We start from the raw sequence: 22811 nt of genomic DNA, 5'->3' as shown, positions 1-22811 counted from the left end.
TTAACAGGAACTGACTCCACCAAACCACAGTTAAGCCCAAAATAAGCAACAAACCACATATTGGTTGAAACCTACCCACCTCTGTTACCATAGGTTAGTTATTTTAGCTCAGTTTTCCACATATTAACATAACCTTTAACTCATAACAGGTCATTTTAGTGGGCATTGCAGAGAGTATTAATGAAACTAAGCTGTATGAAACCAGCACATTTTCTACATCACTGAGAAGGTTCCAGTTCTGCACAAGACGTCCTGTCTTATAAATAGTGTAATAGTCTTACAAAAAGGTGTAAATACCATCATTTACACAAACCCGCATAAATAGCTGTTAAGGTGCTATGAGCAGCCAAACCTACAGGGGGCAGTGTAACGAGAAGATAAAGTCATGCTAGCCAATCAGAGTCCTGGAAAAAACCATCAACAAATGACACGAGTAACTTCCAGTTACTTCCAAGATGAACGAGAGTCTTTCGTTTGGAGTGACAGAGAAGTGGAGTTACTTTTAAGTGTGACTTTAGATTCCAAAAACACAAGATGAGATGTTGATTTCCTGTGCGAGCACATGCAAATGGACTTGTCGGTGAATGATGGATGTAGTCTAGAAGGAGATTATCGGGAAGAATTGAAAAATTGTGGGACGCATCATCAGTAGTGCTCCTCTGGGTCATGGGGTGTTTCGGCCCTTTACACTATACACCCTCCCCAGAGGCGGCCAGCTGTAGGATGATCAGACCTCAGCTTGTGTCCCGAGCCCAATTAGCCGTGAGAGTCACCCATTGTCTAGTGGTGGACATCTCAGGGGACTATGCGTGGCAGGGGCGTCCTATTCCCTGAGTCAAGCCTAGACTGACCGCATACCTCCTGGCACATTACTTTGGGGCCCAGCTGGGGTCCTTTCTCTTCAGCCAGAGCCACTGGCTGCTTCTTTCTGCCGCCTCTGATGCAGCTTTGACGGCTCTGCGCTGGTTCTGGCCCTTAACCCCCAAGTCCCTCAGCAGTTTTGTGGTGGATGTTCCCACAAACCCCCGGCACCCAACCTCCACTGGGCGGACTTCCACGTTCCAGCCACGGTGTTTTGCCTCTGCGGCTAAGTCGGCATACCGCAGATGCTTCCGCTCATATGCCTCCTCCATGGAATCTTCCCAGGGTACGGTGAGTTCGATGATGTATACCTTCTTTAGGGAGGGGGACCAGAGCACCAGGTCAGGCCTCAAGGTGGTGGTGGCGATCTCTGAGGGGAAGACCAGCTGTTTGCCAATGTCTGCCAGCATCTTCCAATCACGTGCTAGGCAAAGCTGGCTTCTCTCCGATGGTGTGGAGTTGCTCCTGGTAGCTGTAGTCCCTTGACGGACAAAGGCCGTTGCCCATGGTGTTGTTGAGGTGGTAGTTGCTGGCAGAGATAGGGTGTTGATGCTAGATCGTTTTTCCTCCAGTGTGGCAGCAAGGCTCTTTAAGACTTGGTTGTGGCGCCAAGTATATCGTCCTTGGGTGAGGCTGGTTTTACACCCGGTGAGTATGTGATGGAGGGAGGCTGGCCTGGAGCACAGGACGCACCCTGGGTCTTCGCCAAACCACTGGTGGAGGTTGGTTGGTGTTGGGAGCACGTCGTAGGTGGCTCTGATGGCGAAGCTCAAACTCCTTGCCTCCATAGCCCATACATCCCTCCAGCTCAACTTCCTCTTTTCGACACCTTCCCACCGTGTCCACAGGCCCTGTTTGCCGAGGGAGACTGCCTTGGCGGATCTTGCCATCTCCTCCTGGCGCCGCACTTCCTCCACCACCATCTTCCTCCGTGCTGGAGCAGTGGCGTTTCTCCAGGCCGGGCGGCTGGTTGTTAGTCCAAGGCCTCCTCTTCCTTGCTGAACATTCCCCACGATGTCAGCATGTTTCAGAGCTGCTGTTGCCTCCTCCACTGCTCTTGCTGGTCTCCACTTGCGCCCAGTAGCCAAGGTTGGTGCATTTTCCCTGACCACCGGATCTTTGGATTCGTTCAAGGTCATCTGCAGTCGTGTTTTGGCACACTTGAACTCCTCCATAAGGCTGGTGAGGGGCAGCTTGAGGACACTGTCTCCGTACAGGCCTATGGTGGTGAGGCAGCGAGGGACTCCGAGCCACTTCTTAACGTGGACTGTGACTCTTCTCTCCAGCTTCTCTACTGTTGAGATGGGCACCTCATACACTGACAGGGGCCACAACACCCGGGGTAGTAGACCAAACTGAAAGCACCAGGTCTTTAACTTCCCAGGGAGTTGAGTGTCGTCAATCGCCTTTAGGCCTGCACTGATGTCATTCCGCAGTTGCTCCACCTGGTCTTTGTCTTTCAGGCTCGCATCGTAGAGCCTTCCAAGGCTTTTGACTGGCTGCTCAGAAACAGTGGGGATTGGGTCACCACCGATGAAGAACTGCACGTCCACAAGCACTCCCTTGACCACTGAGATGCTGCGTGACTTAGATGGTTTGAACTTCATACGGGCCCAGCTGATGTTCTCCTCAAGCTTCCTGAGTAGCCTCCTGGTGCATGGGACGGTGGTAGTCAATGTGGTGATGTCGTCCATGTAGGCTCTGAGGGGACGGAGGCGCCGGCAGGAGCCGAGTCTTTGTCCGCCTACGACCCATTTCGAGGCTCGAATGATAACCTCCATCGCCATGGTAAAAGCCAGGGGAGAAACGGTGCATCCAGCCATGATGCCTACTTCCAGGCACTGCCATGAGGTGGTAAATTCAGGCGTGGAGAAGCTGAATTGCAGGTCCTGAAAGTAGTCTTTGACCATGGTTGTGATGATATCCGGGATGTTATAGAACTCAAAGGTGGTCCATAGGAGCTCATGGGGCACAGAACTGAAGGCGTTTGCCAGATCCAGGAAGACCGCGTGGAGATCCCTTTTCTCCAGTTTTGCCATTTGGATCTGGTGCCAGATCATGCTGGAATGTTCTAGGCACCCAGAGAAGCCCGATATCCCTGCCTTTTGTACAGATGTATCGATGTACTCATTTTTGTGCAGGTACTCGGCCATCCTTTTTGCAATGACTCCAAAGAAGATCTTGCCCTCCACGTTAAGCAAGGCGATGGGGCGGAACTGGCTGATGTTTGTTGCGTCCTTCTCCTTTGGAATAAGGATCCCACCTGCCCTACGCCACGCCTTGGGTATGGTCTTCTTCTGCCACACTGTCCTCATGAGGCTCCAGAGATACCTACAGACATCTGGTGCGTTCTTGTACACTTTGTACGGGACTCCGTTTGGCCCAGGAGCTGATGCTGTTCGCGACCGATGGACGAACTTCTCCACCTCTTTCCACGTTGGAGGACCGGTCTCAAATTGATGTTCTGGGGGGTCGATTGGTGGGATGTCTGGAGGGATTTCCAGGCATTCATAGCGCTTTGGGTCCGAGTGAGTTGATCTCAAATGCTCCTCCAGGTCGTTCTTTGTTGTTGTTAGAACCCCGCTTTTCTCCTTGGTGAAGAGAGTCTTCAGGAACTTGAAGGGTTCTTTGTAGAACCGTGTTCGTGTTTGTTCTTTGTTCCTCCTTCTTTTCCGTGAATTCTCTGCCCTGCGGAGGGATGCCAGGCGTGTTTTGATGTCGGCTTGGAGGGCGCTTATGCCCTCCTTTTCCACCTCCGAGGCCTTCTTCCAGAGTTTCCTGAGTTGTCTCCTTTCTTGAACGAGGCGCTTGATCTCCTGTTGCCTCCTTGAGACCAGTGGAGTGGGAGCCTGTTTAGCTGCTTTCACCTCCAATACTCCAAAGCGTTCTGCTCCGTATTGATAGATGATGTTTGCCATTGTCTCCAACTTCTTCTCTACTGTGCCTCGAAGTTGTTGTAGGGACAGGGACAGGTCATTATTCACCGTTTCCCACAGCTTCTTCTCTGCACCGCCGGGCCACTTCACACGCAGTCTGTTGCTTTGGAGTTTCCGCTCGACTGCAGGTCGGGGAGTTTGGGTGGGTTCCACCGCTGATGTTTGTTCCACCACTAGTTCTGTGCTTGAGTTTTCCTCTTCCGTGACAGGGATGCTGATGTTCTCCAAGCTATGGTTTTCGTCCAGTTGGTGAACTTCATTCGACTTACTTGACGCTTTCCGCAGGAAGTAGAATATATAAATAAATAACTTTAGAATATAAAACAGGTAAAATACAAGAAAATATTGACGGTGGCCAAACTAATTGTAAACACAGGTCGCACACATGACGCTGGTGACGTTTCTGTCTCATAATGTGACGTTCTGAAGCCTAAATGTCCGTTTCCCTCTCTTTACAAGCAAACATGAAGACGGGGTTTTTGCAAATCTCCACTTTGGCCGGAGTTTTCACAAATGATCGTTTTTGGTGACTTTGAGCTTCGTTTTCGTGTAAACGAATGGCCAAAACGCATGAAAACACCACCGTTTTTGCTACATGTAAACAGGGCCTTAAGCACCCACCCAGTCACTGCCAGATTGTTCTCGTGTCATGCCTGACTTTCTGGCATTTTTCCCCAGACTGATCACCTGTTGCCGACCCTGCCTTTCCCGGACCTGTTCACCTGTCCCCGACAGTAACAATACCTGCAGAGTGGACTGGAGAAGCAACATTGATGCTGTTTAAAAGAAAGAGCAGACTTTACTTCCGAAGGAAGATTACGTCCTTCAGCATTTGCAGCAAGATGTCCAATATCTTCTACAAGTTCAATCACTTTTGTAGTCATCTGTTGGGGAGCAGCATCAGAACCACAGACTTGAAGAAACTGAACTGATAAAAAAAGGCTGGATCGGTTCTGTGGACTCTGGAGATGATTGAAGGAGGGTACTTCATAAAATGAAGATCATGGAAAACCCCGAACCTCCTCTTCACAACATAGTGATTCCTCTATTATGATTTTTCATTATTTTACTGCTGAGGACTACTGATCATCCCAGGTGACCTGAACTACAAATACACTGCATGGCTTTTATTTTTGTTTTGCCCATTTGCCAATTGTTGTATTGGGCAGAGTCACGTTCAGCAAAAATGGTGATGGATGCACTTTTGGTGTTGGCAGGAATCCAAATCTAGAAAGTTATACCTGCCAAGAGGATTTTTTCATCTTCAGTCACCAAAAGTAATGAAGGACAAAGAGGAAAGTCAGCAGCTGTTGGTTTACCCGCCTCAGAGACCTGCAACATGACAAATGAAAAAGCAGCATGTTTTCATTCTTTTGAATTTACAAATGTTTGTCAGTGTTTTATGCACAAACACAAACACCACTTCCCTGGTTGCTAAAGTCCTCAAAGATACACCTCTTTGTTAATTAGGAAAGCAGCATTTTTGTGGTCAGTTCGGTTCTAAAAGCCCTTTTTCCTTACCAAATATGTTAGTGGCATTATATGACCCTGCTGGCTTGACATTGGAGATGTGATGCATCTACATATGAAATTGCTCATAACTCATGATCACTACACGAACAGGCAGCAGGATAAAGGAAAAACATGATCTTGTTTGAGTCTCGATTTCTAATGCGACAGAGCTGGTAGGTTCAGAACATCATGAAAGCATGGGGATGCCTTTTATCCCAAGTCTGAGCTGCTGGTGCTGGCATCATGGTATGGGGAATATTTTCTGGGAAACTTCAGGCCCCTTAGTACCTTCAGATGTTTGTTCAAACACCACAGTCTATCTGTATAGTTGAGAACATTTCCATCATTTCATCACCACAGTGGACCATCTATTGGTGCTCACTGTCACCATGAATGATGTCTCTGAACTCATTTGATAAATGTACATACTTCAGTTGACAAAAGAGCAGCTTTGAGATGGAACAATAATTCAGAGGAATGAGATGCATCTCTGGAAAGAAAAGCAGGTCCAACCTGGTTCTAATAGAGTGGACCTAATAAAATGGTCAGTGAGTGGATATATCATTATTTTATGAGTTGATCTATTTAATAGTTGAATTTGAATTTTTAGTCGAACCATATTAGATTGGTTTGAGTCATCTGATAGATTCCATTTTGTTTATGTGAAGTAGGAATCTTCTTCACCTTATTCAAGGTGTTCCTCAAGGTTCTGTACTAAGAAATGTTTTTTGACAGTGAGACTTTGGGCCAATCCCAATACACACCCTACTTTCTACCACGAGCCCTCACTCACTACCACTAGTCGTAAAAATGAAGCCACAGGCGTAGGCCCCTTGTAATCTTCCCTAGGGATTGGGACACAACTTGCTACGTCACTGCGTGGTTTACGTTCGGGTACGTAAGCGACTGCGTAATTACGTTTGCACAAACATCACACCATATCAGGAAGCCCAGAGCTAAAAGCTGTTTTAATTTCTGCTGTAGCGCTGTTAATATGCCATTTTATTAAGTTTTAATATTTTTTCAGGCGTAAAAGTAACCGTTAAGATCCCCAACCTGGGCTCAGTTTATCCAAATAACGCCCGTTAAGAAATTTGCTCCGATGTTTTCGGGGGATGAGAAGAGCCGCCGGCGATTTATGTTTCTGCGTTAAATCGTCGCAGAGCCTACGGCGTAGGTTACGCGGCGACGCGCACCGTACGGCGCGCGTCGCCGCGTAACCTACGCCGTAGGCTCTGCGTTGGTGTAACGCGGAACCATAAATCAGCCTTTATTCTGGCGAGATCTGAAAAGACAACGACCAAGCGAGTGATTATGTACATTCACTGAGTGAATATTATGAAAGTAAAATATATATTTCTCGCTAGAAATGTAATCAAAATGCATTTTTAAGCAGAAACTAACTCAAAATATTGATTTTATTCACTAAAAATTTGAAATGTCCGGCATGTTTTTTTGTTTGATTCAGTCTGCAAATGATGACGTAAAGCATTCTGGGAAATCTTTCTAGCCCTCGGCCTGCGAGTCAGCATCTGAAATCCCTCGCTGTGAAGGGCTAGATTGATACACACTAGCCCTCGTTATGTCCACTAGCCCTACATGCAAAGAGGAATTGGGACACCACTACCCTCACAGGAACGCGCAAAATTTAGGGGTAGGGCTGAAAAGTAGGACTAGTGGGGGATTGGGACTGGCCCTTTGTTCCGAAATTATTGTTGGACGTTTCTGAGGATAAACTCACTGACAGTGCTTCTGCCTGAAGACAGGTGTGGTTGTGTGTGAAACAAACCTGGTAGAGGAATCCTTCCTCAGACACCACAAACAGTTTCTTTCGTTTTGGTGACATCACAGAATTCACCAGAGTCAGACTCCTGGAGGAATCCCCCAGCAAAGCCTTCACCATTCCAGTCCCGTTAACCGCATGAGAAATTCTGACCCGGCCAGAGTTGCACAGAGACACAACGGATTCCCCCAGAACCCCCAGAACCAGCGAGGCCTCCTCCCTGCTGCTGCTGAGCTGGAGCTCTGCTCCGTCTGGCCCCCACACCTTCACCTGCAACACCACAGCACATCTCAGGGGTTGGACAATCTTTTCAAATCTGCTAAATTTCCTTCCACGTGCCCGTATGAACAAGCCTAAAACATTTTTGTGATTACTAGCCTGTTAAATTTGATTGGTTGTTATTTTTTTTACAAAATTTTACAAAATTTGGGATGTTTTCAAATAATGTACCATCAGTGGTGAGCAAGTAAAGTTTTGTACCATTACATCTGATGACACAGGGGAAAGAGAAACTTTGGGCCCCACCCACTACATTCATTGGTGTATAACTTTGACATAGACATTGATTGTTAATAATTTCCTATCGTGGATTAATATTTTGAATTTAATTGAATAATGCTGTGATGCATGCTAATTTTACATTCAGTCTGCAAATTTGCCCAACCAACCGTATTTAAAGTGTGAATAGCGAAGCTGATACAGGACAAACAAAGGTGAAATGAGGACTAGTGGAAGTCAAACAAAGACTAGTAAAGCTTAAATCAGGGAAAAGCTGGGTTAACTAAGCCTTATTCTCTGATGCTTCTAGACCAATTAGGAACCACTCACGGTGGTCTGTTGGTAAAATTAACACCACATTTTCTTCATGGATGATTATGTTGTTAGGTCAGAAGTCAATGCGGCAGCAGGTGTTAAGTACCAGGCATTATGACAGCTGGAAAATGGCGTGTTTGGTAGATCATTTCTTTGTTGTAACAATGCCTCTTGATGTTGCCTCCGCATGTTCAGGTTCCAGGGCACGTGTTCCCAACACCAACGCAATAATCAATAGCAACAGCAAAATGAGCAGTTTTCCATTGGCATAGGAGATTTGAAAAATTTTTCGTGGATGCAACCCACATAGTCAGGTCTGCTGCGCATAACACAAATGCATGATCCTAACAAATGTGGCACCATTTAAAAGGGAAATAAACAGGCTTTCTAACGGCAGAAGATTTATGGCTAAGAAGCATTGTTACAACAGAGAAATAATCTACCAAACATTGTTTCCTTTTGTGTGCTAAGTCTATATATATACAGTTGAGGATGATTTTATTAGCCCCCTTACAAAATAGTGCTTGTTTTTCTAAGTGTTTTCCAAGTGATATTAACCAGAGCAAAATAAACTGAACACAGCTTTTTGTAGACTTTTTAGTTTTATTTTGGATGCTTACACTATTTTATATTCCACTCAGAAATGAAGATATTGTACAAAACACAAAAACTACCAGGGTCAAAATTATTAGCCCCCCATAACCTAATAGTCAATAGTGTATCCTTTTTTGCTGTATTGCTGCCTGCAGACGTTTGTTGTAGTTTACAACAAGTCTCTCACACTTCATTTGAGGAATCCTGGCCCATTCTTCTTTGGCAAATCTCTCCAGTTCCTCTAGATTTGATGGGTGCCTGGCATGGACATGTTTCTTTAGGTCACCCCACAGATTTTCTATTGGATTTAAGTCAGGGCTTTGTGCAGGCCATTCAATGACATTCACTTTGGTCGTCTGGAGATAGTTCTTCACCAATAGGGAGGTGTGTTTAGGATCCTTGTCATGTTGGAAGATGAAGTTTCACAGCTGACTGCCTAAGGTTCTCTTTCAAAATAGCCAAATATTTTTCTTTATTCATGATTCCATCCACCTTGACAAGATTTCCTGTTCCAGATGCACTGAAGCATCCCCACAGCATAATACTCCCACCACCATGCTTCACTGTGGGGATGGTGTTCTTTGGGTTGAATGCCTGTCCTTTTTTTCCCCAAACGTAAGCAGTATCCCTGTGGCCAAAGAGCTCTAGTTTAGTCTCGTCAGACCATTCCAGTATGAATAATCTTTCTCCAGGTTGTCTCGAACATACTGAAGTCTGGCTTGAAGGTGCCTCTTCCTCAAAAGTGGGGTTTTTCTTGGTCTGCACCCTCGTAGGTCATTCCTGTGCAGAGCTCTAGTTATGGTCTTCTTCCAGACAATGATTCCTGATGTGGCCAAGTCATTTGCCAGCGCCTTGGAAGTTAATCTGGGGTCTCTAGACACGTCTCTCACCAGTTTCCTCTCCAGTCTCTCTGAAATCTTTCTCTTTCTACTTCTGCCAGGCTTGTTCTGCACTGTGTTGCTGTCTTTGGAGCGTTGAATGATGCCTCTCACTCCAGTCCTTGACACCTGGAAACGGTTGGATATCTTTGTATATCCCTCCCCTGCTTTGTGGGCATCTATAATTCTTATTCTGAGGTCCACACTGATCTCCTTTGTTTTTGGCATGTTGCTTCCTCAACTGCCAGCTCCATAATGAGGCTTTTATACCATGTTTTGGCTTGAGTTAATTAACTTAACTGAATTGAGTGCAATCACCTGTTTGACCTGATTACCTTTATGCACATCACCTGTGAAGGTTAAGCACATCACTGCATAAAAGTGGCTTGTGTGATGACTTAATAAATGGTAATTTCTTAAAGGGGGCTAATAATAATGTCCCTGGTCATTTTAGCTTTTTCTTACATAATAATGTTTTGGTGCACAAATATAAATGTTTTGGCCCATATAATGACAAATTGTTCAGGAATGCTCTGTTAGAACCGCCTTGCTCTGCTAAAAAGGATCTTGCCAGAAACTTGAAAAAACTTAAAATTCCATAGGGGGGCTATATATATATATATATATATATATATATATATATATATATATATATATATATATATATATATGTATATATATATATATATAGTTGTCATGGAGGTCAATGGAGATTCACTCACTGTTGGATCCAGACCCTGGTGGTCGGTAGAGGAACCACAGATCTGGATTCTTTATCAGGTACACTTAGGGCCTGATTTACTAAAGGTTTGCGTGTGTAAAAACGTGTGCAAACTTGACATCACCCGCAAACCAAAGTGCCAGCTGATCTACTAACAGCGTGCAAAGAGGACTGCGCCTCTCAAATGAGCAAAATAGCACACGCTATTCATTTAGTACTTTTGCCCTGATGAATAATCAATATGGGGCGTACCCGCCAGAAATCGCTAAATACTGGGAGGGGAAAATGCAAATATGTCCATTTACCACGCGCAATGAGATTTACCAAGCCTGAAAGTTTTTGCGGGGATTGTGATTGCGTCTGTATTTAATACGTTCGAAAGGAAGGTGCTAATCTGCCCAGCATTACGCAGAGATGCTTGTTGGTGCCTGATTTGAGGAATGGGGTGGGGATGGCTCAACTTGTGGTGAGGATTCTCCACATGCAAAAGGAGAAATATTTTATTTGAATGTTAAATCGAGTATTATTCAGCAAAAGGTTGCCACAAGAGGCACCTTCATTTTTTTATTTGTGATAATAAATAAATCACGTGTTTTCATGGAGAAAAAAGTGTTTCTTATTGTGCGCCTACCTTGTTCTGCAGTTGTCATACCCCGGTGTTGTGCCGTATTCAGCACCCCTGCCGTGAAAGGCACCCCCTCGTCTGACAAAAATTATATTCTCATTCTGTGTCACGTTCTGTTTAGCGTCCAGTTTTGTGTTAATGATTCATGTTTAAATGCGCTCATGGATTCCACAATAGTCATACTTTCCCACAATCACAGTCACAGATAACAAAAATCGGGTAAATGGTTATTGATGTCATTAATTAATAGCCTGCTTACTGTGTTGTCTTCCATAATATTTGTCAATATATATAATATAAACGCCTAAGTATGTGTTTGTGTGAGTGTGTATATATAAATATATTGAAGTGTCAGTGTGTTGTTTTTTTTCTTGGTCTACTTATCATTGAATATACGAGGGGGTGCTTTTCACGGCAGGGGTGCTGAATACGGCACAACAATTTGCCTCTTCCACTAATATCTCTAACTCCAACTCGTCAAATTTCATTTTGCGCTCGCAAACCGTAAGACACGCAACACCTCATTTAAATACTGCGGTTTGCGCCTGTTATCAATTGCGCACGCAATCTTAGTTGATCACCCGCAAAACACACAACAACAGCACGTGCAAACTTTTTCAGTGCACACGCAATTTAGTACTCTTTATTTAGGATCTTAGTAAATCGGGCCCTTTGTGTACCTGACAAAGAAGTGTGTTTACACCAGGTTTGCTGGTGTGTCATGTACAGTTTTGTTCTGCCTACATACATCCCAAAAAAATGAAGAGAAGATGAATAATCTTTACAAAGCCATCAGTACTCCACTAGCTGTTTGGACCCTAAACATAACACTGTTAAACAATCTCCGCCCAGAATGACACACCTGTGTTCTGGTGTAGACAAACAGAAGCTGCTCCGACACATGAAGGTGCACCGACGAGGGGGCGGAGTCAACAGGTACCGCACTCTGGATGCAGAGCAGCTGTTGGCCGTTGATCAGACTCCACCTCCTCAGAGAGCCGTCAGCAGCCAATGAGAGGCAGTGGGCGGGGCTTTCAACCACCTTGACACACAAAACTGCAGCTGAATGACACAAATCAGACAGGAAGTTATTTATGCTTCAGCTGTTAGTTTTCTGCATGTTTTCTAAGTGACCTCAGAAGTGTTTTCATCAATAGGTCTTTTATACTTCAACATCACAGAAGAAAAACAAAATGATGTATCAGTGTCTTTAAACAGAGTGTTTAAACTGTAAAGAATTCACCTTTGCATCAAATCTGTAAACAAAAGGAAGCATATCTAGAAAATTACTGTCAAAGAACTACAATGATTCTTGTGGGTCCGTGTTTTTGTCAGAAGTTATACAATCAAGATGATTTGTCTTGAGATGATGTTTCAGAGATGGAATATACTGGGAGTCATTGGGAGCTGAGCTGACTGCTCAAAACAGCAATGACGCTCACACCGGGAGAGGGAAGACCAACATGGCTAGATGTGGATGTTTAAATTGTGTATGGGGATTAGAAGTTGTGGGTTTGTAGGTATTTCACAGGTTCAAAAGTTAGAGTGTGTGACATCCCCACCATCACAGAAAAATCATCCAATTTTAGCAGTGGCTTCTTGAAAACGATAAACCATCAAGACATGAATCTTGTATGTTGCAGTTCAATGTCTCCTGGCTGATCTGTTTAAAGTTTGAAACCTGCTTCTTCTGGAGAGTAAGCCAGAGATACAATGGTCCAAAGAGGGCAAGGTTTATCCTTTGTTTTAGCCAAGCCCCGTTCTTTTTCTATTGGAAAATTGTTTTGTATTTGTCTTTGTGGTTTTTGTAGATGCGACGTAATAAATCACTGCCAGCATTTTCACCGTTCAACTCTCAGACTGACCTGTGTGTCTCAGGGTGTGTTGAAGGTGGTTGTCCTCAAGGCTCCAGACCGCCACCATGCCGTCATCTGAACCTGCAACCAGTAGCTGGACCGCCACGCTGATGTCAACGCAGACCACACCTGAAAACACCACACCGGCTCTGACACGGAGCTAAACCCATAAAGTCTCAGTTGAGACAAAATGCGAAGAAATGTGCCAAAATAATGATCTTTTAGTATCCTTGCTGGTATTATTTCTGCTTTTGAGGGAATTTACGGGGTAAGAAACTAGCAGGCTGCTAAACAAATACACCAAATAACTGATCATCAGCAAACGTGAGCACTTTTCTAAAACCAGAAGTTCTGATGGTTCACTAGTTTACAGTTTTCAGGTGATTGCGAACACAAAACCGAAGAAAGGACATCAGCACTGATACCAGAGATACAATTACCGTATTTTCGCGACCATAAGGCGCAACTTTTTTTTTTTTTTTTTTTTTTAAATGTGCCGGGCGCCTTAAGAAACGGTGCGCCGTGTCTATTACCTGAATTACGGTAATGTAAGGCCGGCCATGAGAACGGTAAAGGGAGAAGGGGGCGGGTGAAGCTGAATGAGACCATCCACTGAGCTGTTTAATGCGAAACAGAAGATGAAAACTTTTAAGGATTTGCTTGATGTGTAAAGTGAAATAAAATACAATCAAACTAAGTTTTGCTCCCGCTCTATTTAAATAAGCACACTTGTTCTGCAGCGCGCGTGTGTTTTGCATGTCGGAACCGGTGACTTTCCCCGGTTAAAGCAGCGGCTGGAGCAGCGCGGTGATGGGCGCTGCTCCAGCCCGACTTCCTGGTTCCCCAAGCGGTCCAATCGACCTGGTTCCCGGCCGCTTTGCGAGCAGAGATTTCTGGGGTCTGTCTCAGGTCTGATCAGCTTCACCCTCCGAAATTTGCAGCCAAATCTGTCGGTTACAAACCCGGTACCGGACCCCGACATGCGCGGGTGTGTATTCGCGGCGACACACACAGATTCTCATTTATGTAGCGCTTGACTGGCGCAGCTGATGGACAGAAACCTATGGTGATTTTTAAAAGAAAAACTTTGCATAAGACGTTTCCAGCCGGAGTCATTATAAGGACGAATGGAAAGGGGGGGCTGGATGAAGGGATGATGATGATCAGGTGGCTGAGACAGGTCTGGAAATTCGGACTGGAGCTCCTGTCGGATACAAACCCCGACAGCGCGTGTGTGAGCGGGTCCAGCGCGGGGGAGCAGACGGGGAGCGGACCCGGGACCAGCGCGGAGCGGGACGCGGGACCCGGGACGCGGGACGCGGGACCCGGGACGCGGGACCCGGGACGCGGGACGCGGGACCCGGGACGCGGGACCCGGGACCGCCGCGGTCGGGATCCGCAGCACAACGCAGCACAACGGGGTATGAAACGTTTATTTTCTTACCTTTATTTATTCAGGGGTCTGTCCCAGGTCGGAACAACTTCACCCTGCGAGATTTTCAGGCAAATCTGTCGGTTTGATCTCTGGTAGCCTAACCAAGATGCAGAGGATGCGCTCAGGAGCCGCCAGGCTCCCGCCGCGGGTTTGCCGGGCCAGGGCGCACCATCCCCGGGGCAGATCCGGCCGAAATGCCGCTGGTCTTTCCCCGGGAGCCCTTGCTCCTATACAGGTGGGTGGCTTCGGTCCCAGCCGGTCCGAATAGGTCACATTCCCGGTTAAAGCCGCTGTGACGCGCGCTGCTCCACCCCGCTGGGGAGAGACGGGCTCTGCGCGGGGGAGGATCCGCACAACGGGGTATGAAAAGTTTATTTACTGTTGTGCAGAAAGTGACTGACACCGAGGAAATTCGGACTGGCGCAGCTGAATTAGCGGAGCTCTTTAATGCAGAAACAGAGGTTTTGCTCCCGCTCTATTTTTTAAATAAGCGCTTGTGTGCTTGTGTGTGCGTTCTGCATGTGTGTGCGTTCTGCAGCGGGTGTGTCTGTTTTCCGGCCGGCGTGTTTTGCGGCACGCGTGTGTGCAGCTCTGCTCTGTAGACTGCGCCTTTTGGGTCGGTGCGCCATATGTATGTTTTAAATCTAAAAATGACACACAAAAATGAGGGTGCGCCTTTCCACACGGTGCGCCGAATGGTCGCGAAAATACGTACTGCACATTTATTTGGGAATGATTCAAATTATTTCCTCTTTTAACTTAAAAGTAGTAATTTCTTAGTCAGAAGTTTCAACTGGAACTCCGGAGTTTAAAATTGCAATAAGTCATAGAAACCTCATCTACTCCAACTACTGGCAGCAACAAAGTAAATACTCAGCTAATCTTACTGTTTCAAACTGGGTCTTGTTTTATCACATCGGAGGTTGAACATTGAAATAACAGAAGACCTGCGGATGATGACAGTTATCCCACTACTAATTTTTGACTTTAAAGCAGCACAATGTAACTTTCAGCTTTTGTTGAGTTTGGCGGCTCCTTTTGACAAAAGCGGTAGTGCTTTACCAGAAAGAACACTACATTTCCCATGAGCACCAGCACATACTGCCGGAAAACTCCTGTCCCCGTCGCTGCATTTGTTTTGATAGTGAATGAGAGAAGACGGGACGGACTTTCAAAACTACTTTTCTGTTTTCAGCGTCATTTGCAGGATGGATAGTGAAGAGGTAATGTATCTATTTTTGGCTAAACAATATAATATGACGATGTTGAAAATCACTAAGTTCAACTTGGTTTTATTAGTGAAGTCACCCCTGCCCCTCTGTGCTGTTTCAGCCAGATAATGCTCCCCAAATTACTACTCTACCTTTTTCCTGTCACGTTTTTTAGAGGGACTTCGTCATAAAATAGTAGTCCAACATACTTACTGACAAAATAAAAAAATACTTTATAATCTGTGAATAACTGAATGCCCATTCCTTATATTTTGCAGATCAGCCATGCACAATTTTACAGTTCTCAGGAAAAATACTAGAAATGTTCTATACATTTTCTTTGCATTGCATTCTTTCCTCTAGTGCTGTAATTCAATCCAATTGTATTATCATTTTAGCTTCCTCATTGCGAATTACACAATTTTATGATCACTATTATTATTCTATTATTATTATTTTTTCGCCTCCTCGGATAAAACTTTTATTTTCTTAGTTTTTTTCGCTGCTTCGGCCATGATACCAGCTTCTGCTGAGCTCTGCGCTCCACGCCCCGCCCAGCTTTGGTCTGGACTACGAATGGGGAAGGAGGGGGAAGTGACGTATGCCGTAAAGCGGTCAAAGCCGTAAAAATGTGTAGTTTTTTAGTGTGGCAGGGTTCCTACCATGCTCCTCAAAGTTACATAGTGCCAGTGAAGGCGATACAGACCCCTCAGACCATGACAGAGGTTCATTAAACCTGTTGGAAGTTAATGTACCATCACAATGACTCTGGAAATATGATATTAAGGTGGAAAAGTTACATAGTGCTGTTTTAAGAAAATTTATGTTGGAAACCTGAGGGATCAGATACTGATGACGAGAATCTGCCCAAGACTATTGGCCAAGGGACAAAGAGCTTTACTGGCTTCAAAAGGACACTCCTACTCTGGGTGTTTTTATTGGTGTTTATTAGTGTCTTATTGGTTTTATCGTCTTGTGAGCAAGAGGAGAAAAGACATTGCGAAAAGAGGGATTATGACATGATTAACTAATGCAGGGATAGGCAACTGTGGTCCTAGAGAGCATGTTTTAGATGTCTCCTTGCATCACCACACCTGATTCTAATTAATGGTCATCATCAGGTTCTCATCAAGGTCTGCACAAGTCTGTTAATGACACAGTCCTTTGAATCAGGGTGTGATGAAGCAGGGAAACGTATATAACATGCAGGACTGTGGCTCTCTAGGACCAGGGTTGCCTACCCCTGGATACGCAAGTTGTCAGATCCTTTTATATTTTACATATACATCTTATAATTCACGACCTCGTGCTGCTTGCCCTTTATTTTCTTCTGTTTTCCTTATTTCGTGCAATGTGAAAATGCTTTTTCAAATAAAATTAAAAAAAAACATGTGTAGGCTATGCCAATTTTAGGGCGCACCTCCGTGGAGAGCAGTCAGTGTATGATGCAGCGCCCCCCCCGGCTGCTGCAGGAAGCTGCACTTTGGGATGAGGACCGGCTCTGGACATGCCAGGAACCAGTCTTCGCACTGGCTGCACAGCTGGCCAATCAGAGTGGGGAAGGCGGCGGTCAGGGCGGAGAGACGGGCCAACAGCTCGGAGTAAAACAGGGACTGGTCTGGAAGCAGAAACGGCAGCGGGCCACTAATTAATTAATCAATTAATTAATTCATAAATTAATCACTCACTGAATTATTTATGCTTGGGACTTCAAATATGAAATATGTCTTTATTTGTATTGAATTAAATTTCAGATATGCAGTTCCTCTACTGACCACTAGGGATCTAACACTGAATCAAACTCTGCTGACCCCAAACAGTTCAACTTCACAGCAGAAATAAACATTTACAGTTTACAGGACACAAAAGTCTGTTTTGGTTTCCATCAATGACAACTGTGGGGCAACATTTTATTAAACTTATCAAGTTAAGACTATCTCAAACCTCAAATCTATGCATAATTAGGGGAGCAAGCCGTTGCACAGCTTTGGGGTTGCCACTGCAAAAGCTTGATCACCTCTATGTTTGAATCTTGCCTTTCCATTTAAAACGTCAACAATAAAACAACAATAAAATCTTAAAATCAATTTCGAATCAGATGAGAAGCCAGTGGAGGGATGCCAAGAGTGGAGTGATAAGAGCTCCACAAGCTAGCTGTCTTAGCTTAGTTTAGTACCTACTAGCCTATGCTCCTTACTAACATTTTTAGGTGATTTAATCCGTCCATCCATTCCTACTTTTGTCATTTCTGTAGCAACATCTGATGACTCTGATCGACTGTCTGATTCACTGGGCCATCTGTGTTTCCTGATGTACCTAGCTAGCATTGCTGCAGAACCTGTTGAACTTGTTCTAGCACTCTAAAGCTCGCACCTAGAGACCTCCTACTTTTTATCCTTGCATGGAAAGCCTGTTACAGGGGATTGTTAGTACAGTAATAGCACAGCCTTCTTATGTTTACTTTTTTTTTTAATATAGTCTGTTGGGTCGTTATTAACATCTCCCACTCCAGCTTTACTAAAAGTGCCAAGTACATACATTGATTACAGCTAACCATTTGATACCACAGGCTACAATGTAGTTGATGCTCAAAAAGAAAGAAAAAAGCACAGTCCATCATTTTTCATAAATTAGGAGTTTTATAAAATTTAACTCACTGAGGTATATAGAAATGAACCCCTGTACGGTTGACACGGAGACTGACTCAGTTTTGGATTGATCCCCCTAGGGGTCAGCAGAGGAACTGCATGGGTTGAGTTGGTACTTGTGTGTCACCAACCTATATGACTGTCCAGGGGGTCCAGGCTGGGCCTCATCAGGACCAGAGCATCCCGGATCAATCCAGTTTCAGTACAATCCATAAGCTGGGAGCACTGGTCCAGGTCATTGATCACACTGGAAATGCCACAAACTCTGCTTTGACTGTACAACCACTCAGCTTTGCCTGAAAACACATAACAACTCTTGAGACATTTGAAATACTGGAAACACCCAACACACTGAAAACACTGGACACGCTGGACACACAATTTTATTTATTTATGATTTCTGGCTTGGCTATTTGTTTGTAGCTCTACAGCTTGAAGCTGAGTGCTGACTTTTAATATTTCTTCCTTGACTACAAACGCTTTATTTCTGTTTTGTCTTCCGGGCATGGACAAAATTCTTGAACAACCATTCTTGATTTTGATCAATGAATTAGATCCGCGCTTGAGTCGGATTATAGAGCGTATTTGCCTGTCCGGCGCCTCAGAAAGGGGAAGCAGTACTCTGTCAACACTGTTTACGGTCCAGGGGGGGAACTGTTGACCTCGACTGGGGACATTGTCGGACGGTGGAAGGGATACCTCGAGGATCTCCTACACCTGACTGACATGCCTTCCATTGAGGAAGCAGAGGCTATGGACTCTGGGATGTACTCGTCCATCACCCGAGCCGAGGTAACTGAGGTAGTTCGTAAGCTCCTCAGTGGCAGGGCACCGGGGGTGGATGAGATCTGCACTGACCACAACAAGTCTCAAAATTGCATGGAACAAGGGCAGTGGCTACCTTGGAACCTGGAGTGACAAACCGGGATGTTTGTCCCTCTTTTTAAAAAGGGGGGCCATCTTTGGACCATCTCTATACCCTCTGCAGGGTGCTTGAAGGTTTATTTATTTATGAATTTATCCAACCAGTCCACATGTGTTTTGTGGATCTGGAGAAGGCATTTGACCGTGTCCCTTGTGCCATTCTGTGGGGGGTGCCCAGTGAGTATGGAGTCCGGGGCCCTCTATTAACGGCTGTCAGGTGTCTGTATGATCGGAGCAGGAGTCTGGTTCGCATTGCCGGCAGTAGATCAGACTTGTTCCAGGTGCATGTTGGACTCCGGCAGGGCTGCCCTTTGTCACCGGTCCTGTTCATAATTTTTATGGACAGGATTTCTAGATGTAGCCAGGGGCCGGAGGGGATCCAGTTTGGGAACCAATGATTTCATCTCTGCTTTTTGCATATTAGGTTTTCCTGTTGGCTTCATCGGACCGGGACCTTTAGCATGTGCTGGGGCGGTTTGAGGCCGAGTGCGACGCGGCAGGGATGAGAATCAGCACCTCGAAAAACGAGGCCATGGTTCTCCACCGGAAAAGGGTGGCTGCCTTCTCTGGGTAAGTGAAGAGATCCTGCCTCAAGTGGAGGACTTTAAATATCTCGGAGTCTTGTTCACGAGTGAGGGAACGATGGAGCGTGAGATTGACAGCGTCCGCAGTTATGCGGTCGATGTACCGGACCGTCGTGGTGAAGAAGGAGCGAAGTCGAAAGGCGAAGCTCTCGATTTACCGGTCAATCTACGCTCCCACTCTCCCCTATGTCATGAACTTTGGGTAGTGACCGAAAGGACAAGATCGCGGATACAAGCGGCCGAAATGAGTTTCCTCCGCAGGGTGGCTGGACATTCCCTTATACCTCATTTCCACCAAAACCAGTTCCAGGGTTGGTTCTGGGCCATTGCTGTTGCTGTGAACATTAGTTATATCGCTGTAGACATCAGTTACGTGTCTGCCTTTGCATTGGCGCGAAAATCAAAATAACAACTATGAATGACTTTGCGATTGTACAGCTGCTGTTATGGTTTACAGGTTACCTATTATGGCATTTAATGTATATTTTAAACAGGCCATGAATGTCTTAAAAACACGCTTTTGATTGTTTTTTCTAAATAAATTAGAAATTCAGTCTCTGGGCCATGTCTTTATTTTTACCGTTTCTAACCTCATTATCTATGTGGGATTCTGAATGGGCGGGGCTATGATAATGAGGCTCTGAGCTGATTGGCTGCCTGACGCGATGACGCGATGATGCTAATGACGCGATACACCGCTATGAAAAAATGGTGGAAGCTCCGGCCGGCGGAGTTAAGGCTGATTTATGGTTCTGCATTACACCAACGCAGAGCCTACGGCGTAGGGTACGCAGCGACAAGCACCGTAGGCTACACCGTACCCTACACCGTACCCTACGCCGTACCCTACGCCGTACCCTATGCCGTACCCTACGCCGTACCCTACGCCGTACCCTACGCAGTAGGCTCTGCGTCGATTTAACGAGGAACCATAATTCAGGCTTCATGCGAGCTAGCGTCAGCGACAAAATCAATTCCATTGCTTTATTTTCTATTGGACTGTCTTAACTGGCAACCAACAACCCAGCTGAACCCAGCTGAACATTTGTCGAACGCCCTGCTTCTATTTTCCTCCTGTCGCTCGCGTTGAAAGCCGGTTGAAAGCGCTGTAGGAAACAGTCATGATGAGGAACGGCTGATCCAGTTAGTTGAAATGAGAAGTTATCTCTATGATTCCTCCTCATTTCACTACAAAAACCTCAATAAAGTGGCAGCTGCTGGAGGGAGATGGACAGAGAGCGTCCAATGTCACGCAGTGTGATGCGATAGTTGGACACTTGCATGCAGTTACACGGTTTTATAGTTGTGGGCGTGGTTTGCATTTTGGTTACGTAACGAAAATGTGCAGAATCTGAACGGCTCGTAGAAGTCACATGACAGTGGATGACTCATCCGGGCGGCTGTCCAGACACTGCAAAATCTGGTTGCTTTCCTCCTTCTCTGAGTTGGCAGGCTGAGGGGAGACCACTTTATATATTTTAAAGCAAGAAAAAAACTTGTTTTTCATAATAGGTCCCCTTTAACGCTGCTTCATTGAGATCAGAAAAATGCAGATCCAATGTCTTTGTCATCATCAACAGGTTTTCAGCGCACGGCGCTTATTTGAAAATGACGCCGTCTCGCAGTCTTTCTATTGCCGTTGGTCTTAACAACTCTGTCCCCCTCTGCCTACGTAACCAGTTCTTTATCCACCCCAGCAAAGAGTTGGTGCTACCGTGGAACCAGTTTTTCTGGCGTGGAGCCAGTTCTTTGTCAGTGGAAACAGAAAGCCCGGTTCCAAACTCAGCACTGCCCCAGGATCAGCCCTGGAACTGGTTTGGTGGAAAAGGGGTATTAGAGATAAGTTGAGAAGCTCAGTCACCCGGGAGGAGCTTGGAGTCGAGCCGCTGCTCCGTCACATTGAGAGGAGTCAGCTGAGGTGGCTTGGGCATCTGTACCGGATCCTCCTGGATCCTCCCTAGGGAGGTGTTCCAGACATGTCCCTCCTCCCTAGGGAGGTGTTCCAGACGTGTCCCTCCTCCCTAAGGAGGAGTTCCAGGCAGGTCCCTCCTCCCTAGGGAGGTGTTCCAGGCATGTCCCTCCTCCCTAGGGAGGTGTTCCAGGCATGTCCCTCCACCCTAGGGAGGTGTTCCAGGCATGTCCCTCCGGGAGGAGACCCCGGGGAAGACCCAGGACACGCTGGAGAGACTATGCGTCACGGCTGGCCTGGGAACGTCTCAGACTCCCCTCTGAAGAGCTGGAGGAAGAGCTGGAGGAAGAGCTGGAGGAAGAGCTGGAGGAAGAGATGGAGGAAGAGATGGAGGAAGAGTTGGAGGAAGAGCTGGAGAAAGAGCTGGAGGAAGAGATGGAGGAAGAGGTGGAGGTAGAGCTGGAGGAAGAGCTGGAGGAAGTGTGTGAGGTGAGGGAAGTCTGGGCATTTCTGGTAAGACTTCTGTCCCCGCAACCTGGTAACGAATTAACGGATGGACTGATTGACGGATGGACGGATGGATGGATGGATGGATGAAATTCAGCACTGAGATCCAGTGAGACCAATACTGAAATGTTGCCACTATCTGTTGGAGCGAATATCATTAAAGGCCTATGCAGGAGCTGTCTCAGTGCTGTGATGTGTCCAGAAAACTGGAAAACATCAAACTAGTCCTTCAGTGTATGGATGTTATACAGCTGTTGAAAGACAGCTTTTGTTATGATTGTACTAAGAAAGAGGAAGTTTGATACGAGCCTATAGCTGTTCATGAGTGACCTGTCTTGACTGTTCTTTTTCAAAAGTAGCTTAATGACGGCTGTTTTTTTTAGCTCTGAGGAAAGATACCTGAAAGCAGACATGTATTTACAGTGTCTAGCAGTCTTGGGGACATACAATGTGCACACTTTAAAAAAAAAAAAAACCCTGTTGCCAGACTATCAAGGCAGCAAGTGGTGGAGTTCAGGGGTCCATTTCACAAAGCAGGTTCAACAAACTCCCAGTCTAATCCTGAACTCTCAGTTGATCTACTCTGAGATCGGAAACTCTGAGTTTTCGGTTCCAGAACAGCGGATTTGAGGTAATTTACTCAACTCTAAGTAGTTTCACCTGGAGTTACAAGCGTGCGCCACAACTATAAAAAGCCAGTATCTATAGAGCCCTGATACAAGGATTCACCATGGCAACCGGCGACAACAAAAGATACACATACTTTTTCTTTTTTTTTAAACTTTATTTAACATTTCAATTTACAATATCCCTTTGAGGAAAAATTAGTTTGCATCTGAAGATCCACATACTTCACGCCGTGTCCTTTTTCAGCCGAATGGAATTAGAGATTTTAATGCGCGCATACGGCGAATTTGAACAAGTTTTTTGAAAAAAAGAGTAACACCGCAGCACAGAATATAATATAAAATTAATTTAACAGATCTTTACATCATTCAGCTGCAATCCTGTGGA

General features: G+C 45.6%; 1 protein-coding gene across 1 annotated transcript in view; it reads right to left on the bottom strand.

The window, feature by feature from the left end:
- The window catches only part of nwd1 (NACHT and WD repeat domain containing 1), a 52955-nt gene that overhangs the window by 14634 nt on the left and 15510 nt on the right, over window positions 1–22811 (bottom strand). The window contains exons 9-14 of the mRNA XM_061737644.1: window positions 18005–18169; window positions 16646–16843; window positions 12589–12708; window positions 11586–11785; window positions 7099–7362; window positions 5039–5129 (exon numbers count right to left, since the gene is read on the bottom strand). Of these exons, the coding sequence (XP_061593628.1) occupies window positions 5039–5129; window positions 7099–7362; window positions 11586–11785; window positions 12589–12708; window positions 16646–16843; window positions 18005–18169 (1038 nt within the window). The remainder of the gene's footprint in view (window positions 1–5038; window positions 5130–7098; window positions 7363–11585; window positions 11786–12588; window positions 12709–16645; window positions 16844–18004; window positions 18170–22811) is intronic.

This window comes from Cololabis saira, chromosome 13 (assembly GCF_033807715.1).
Source record: "Cololabis saira isolate AMF1-May2022 chromosome 13, fColSai1.1, whole genome shotgun sequence".
Taxonomy (NCBI): domain Eukaryota; kingdom Metazoa; phylum Chordata; class Actinopteri; order Beloniformes; family Belonidae; genus Cololabis; species Cololabis saira.
This window is presented reverse-complemented; position numbering and strand designations above follow the sequence as displayed.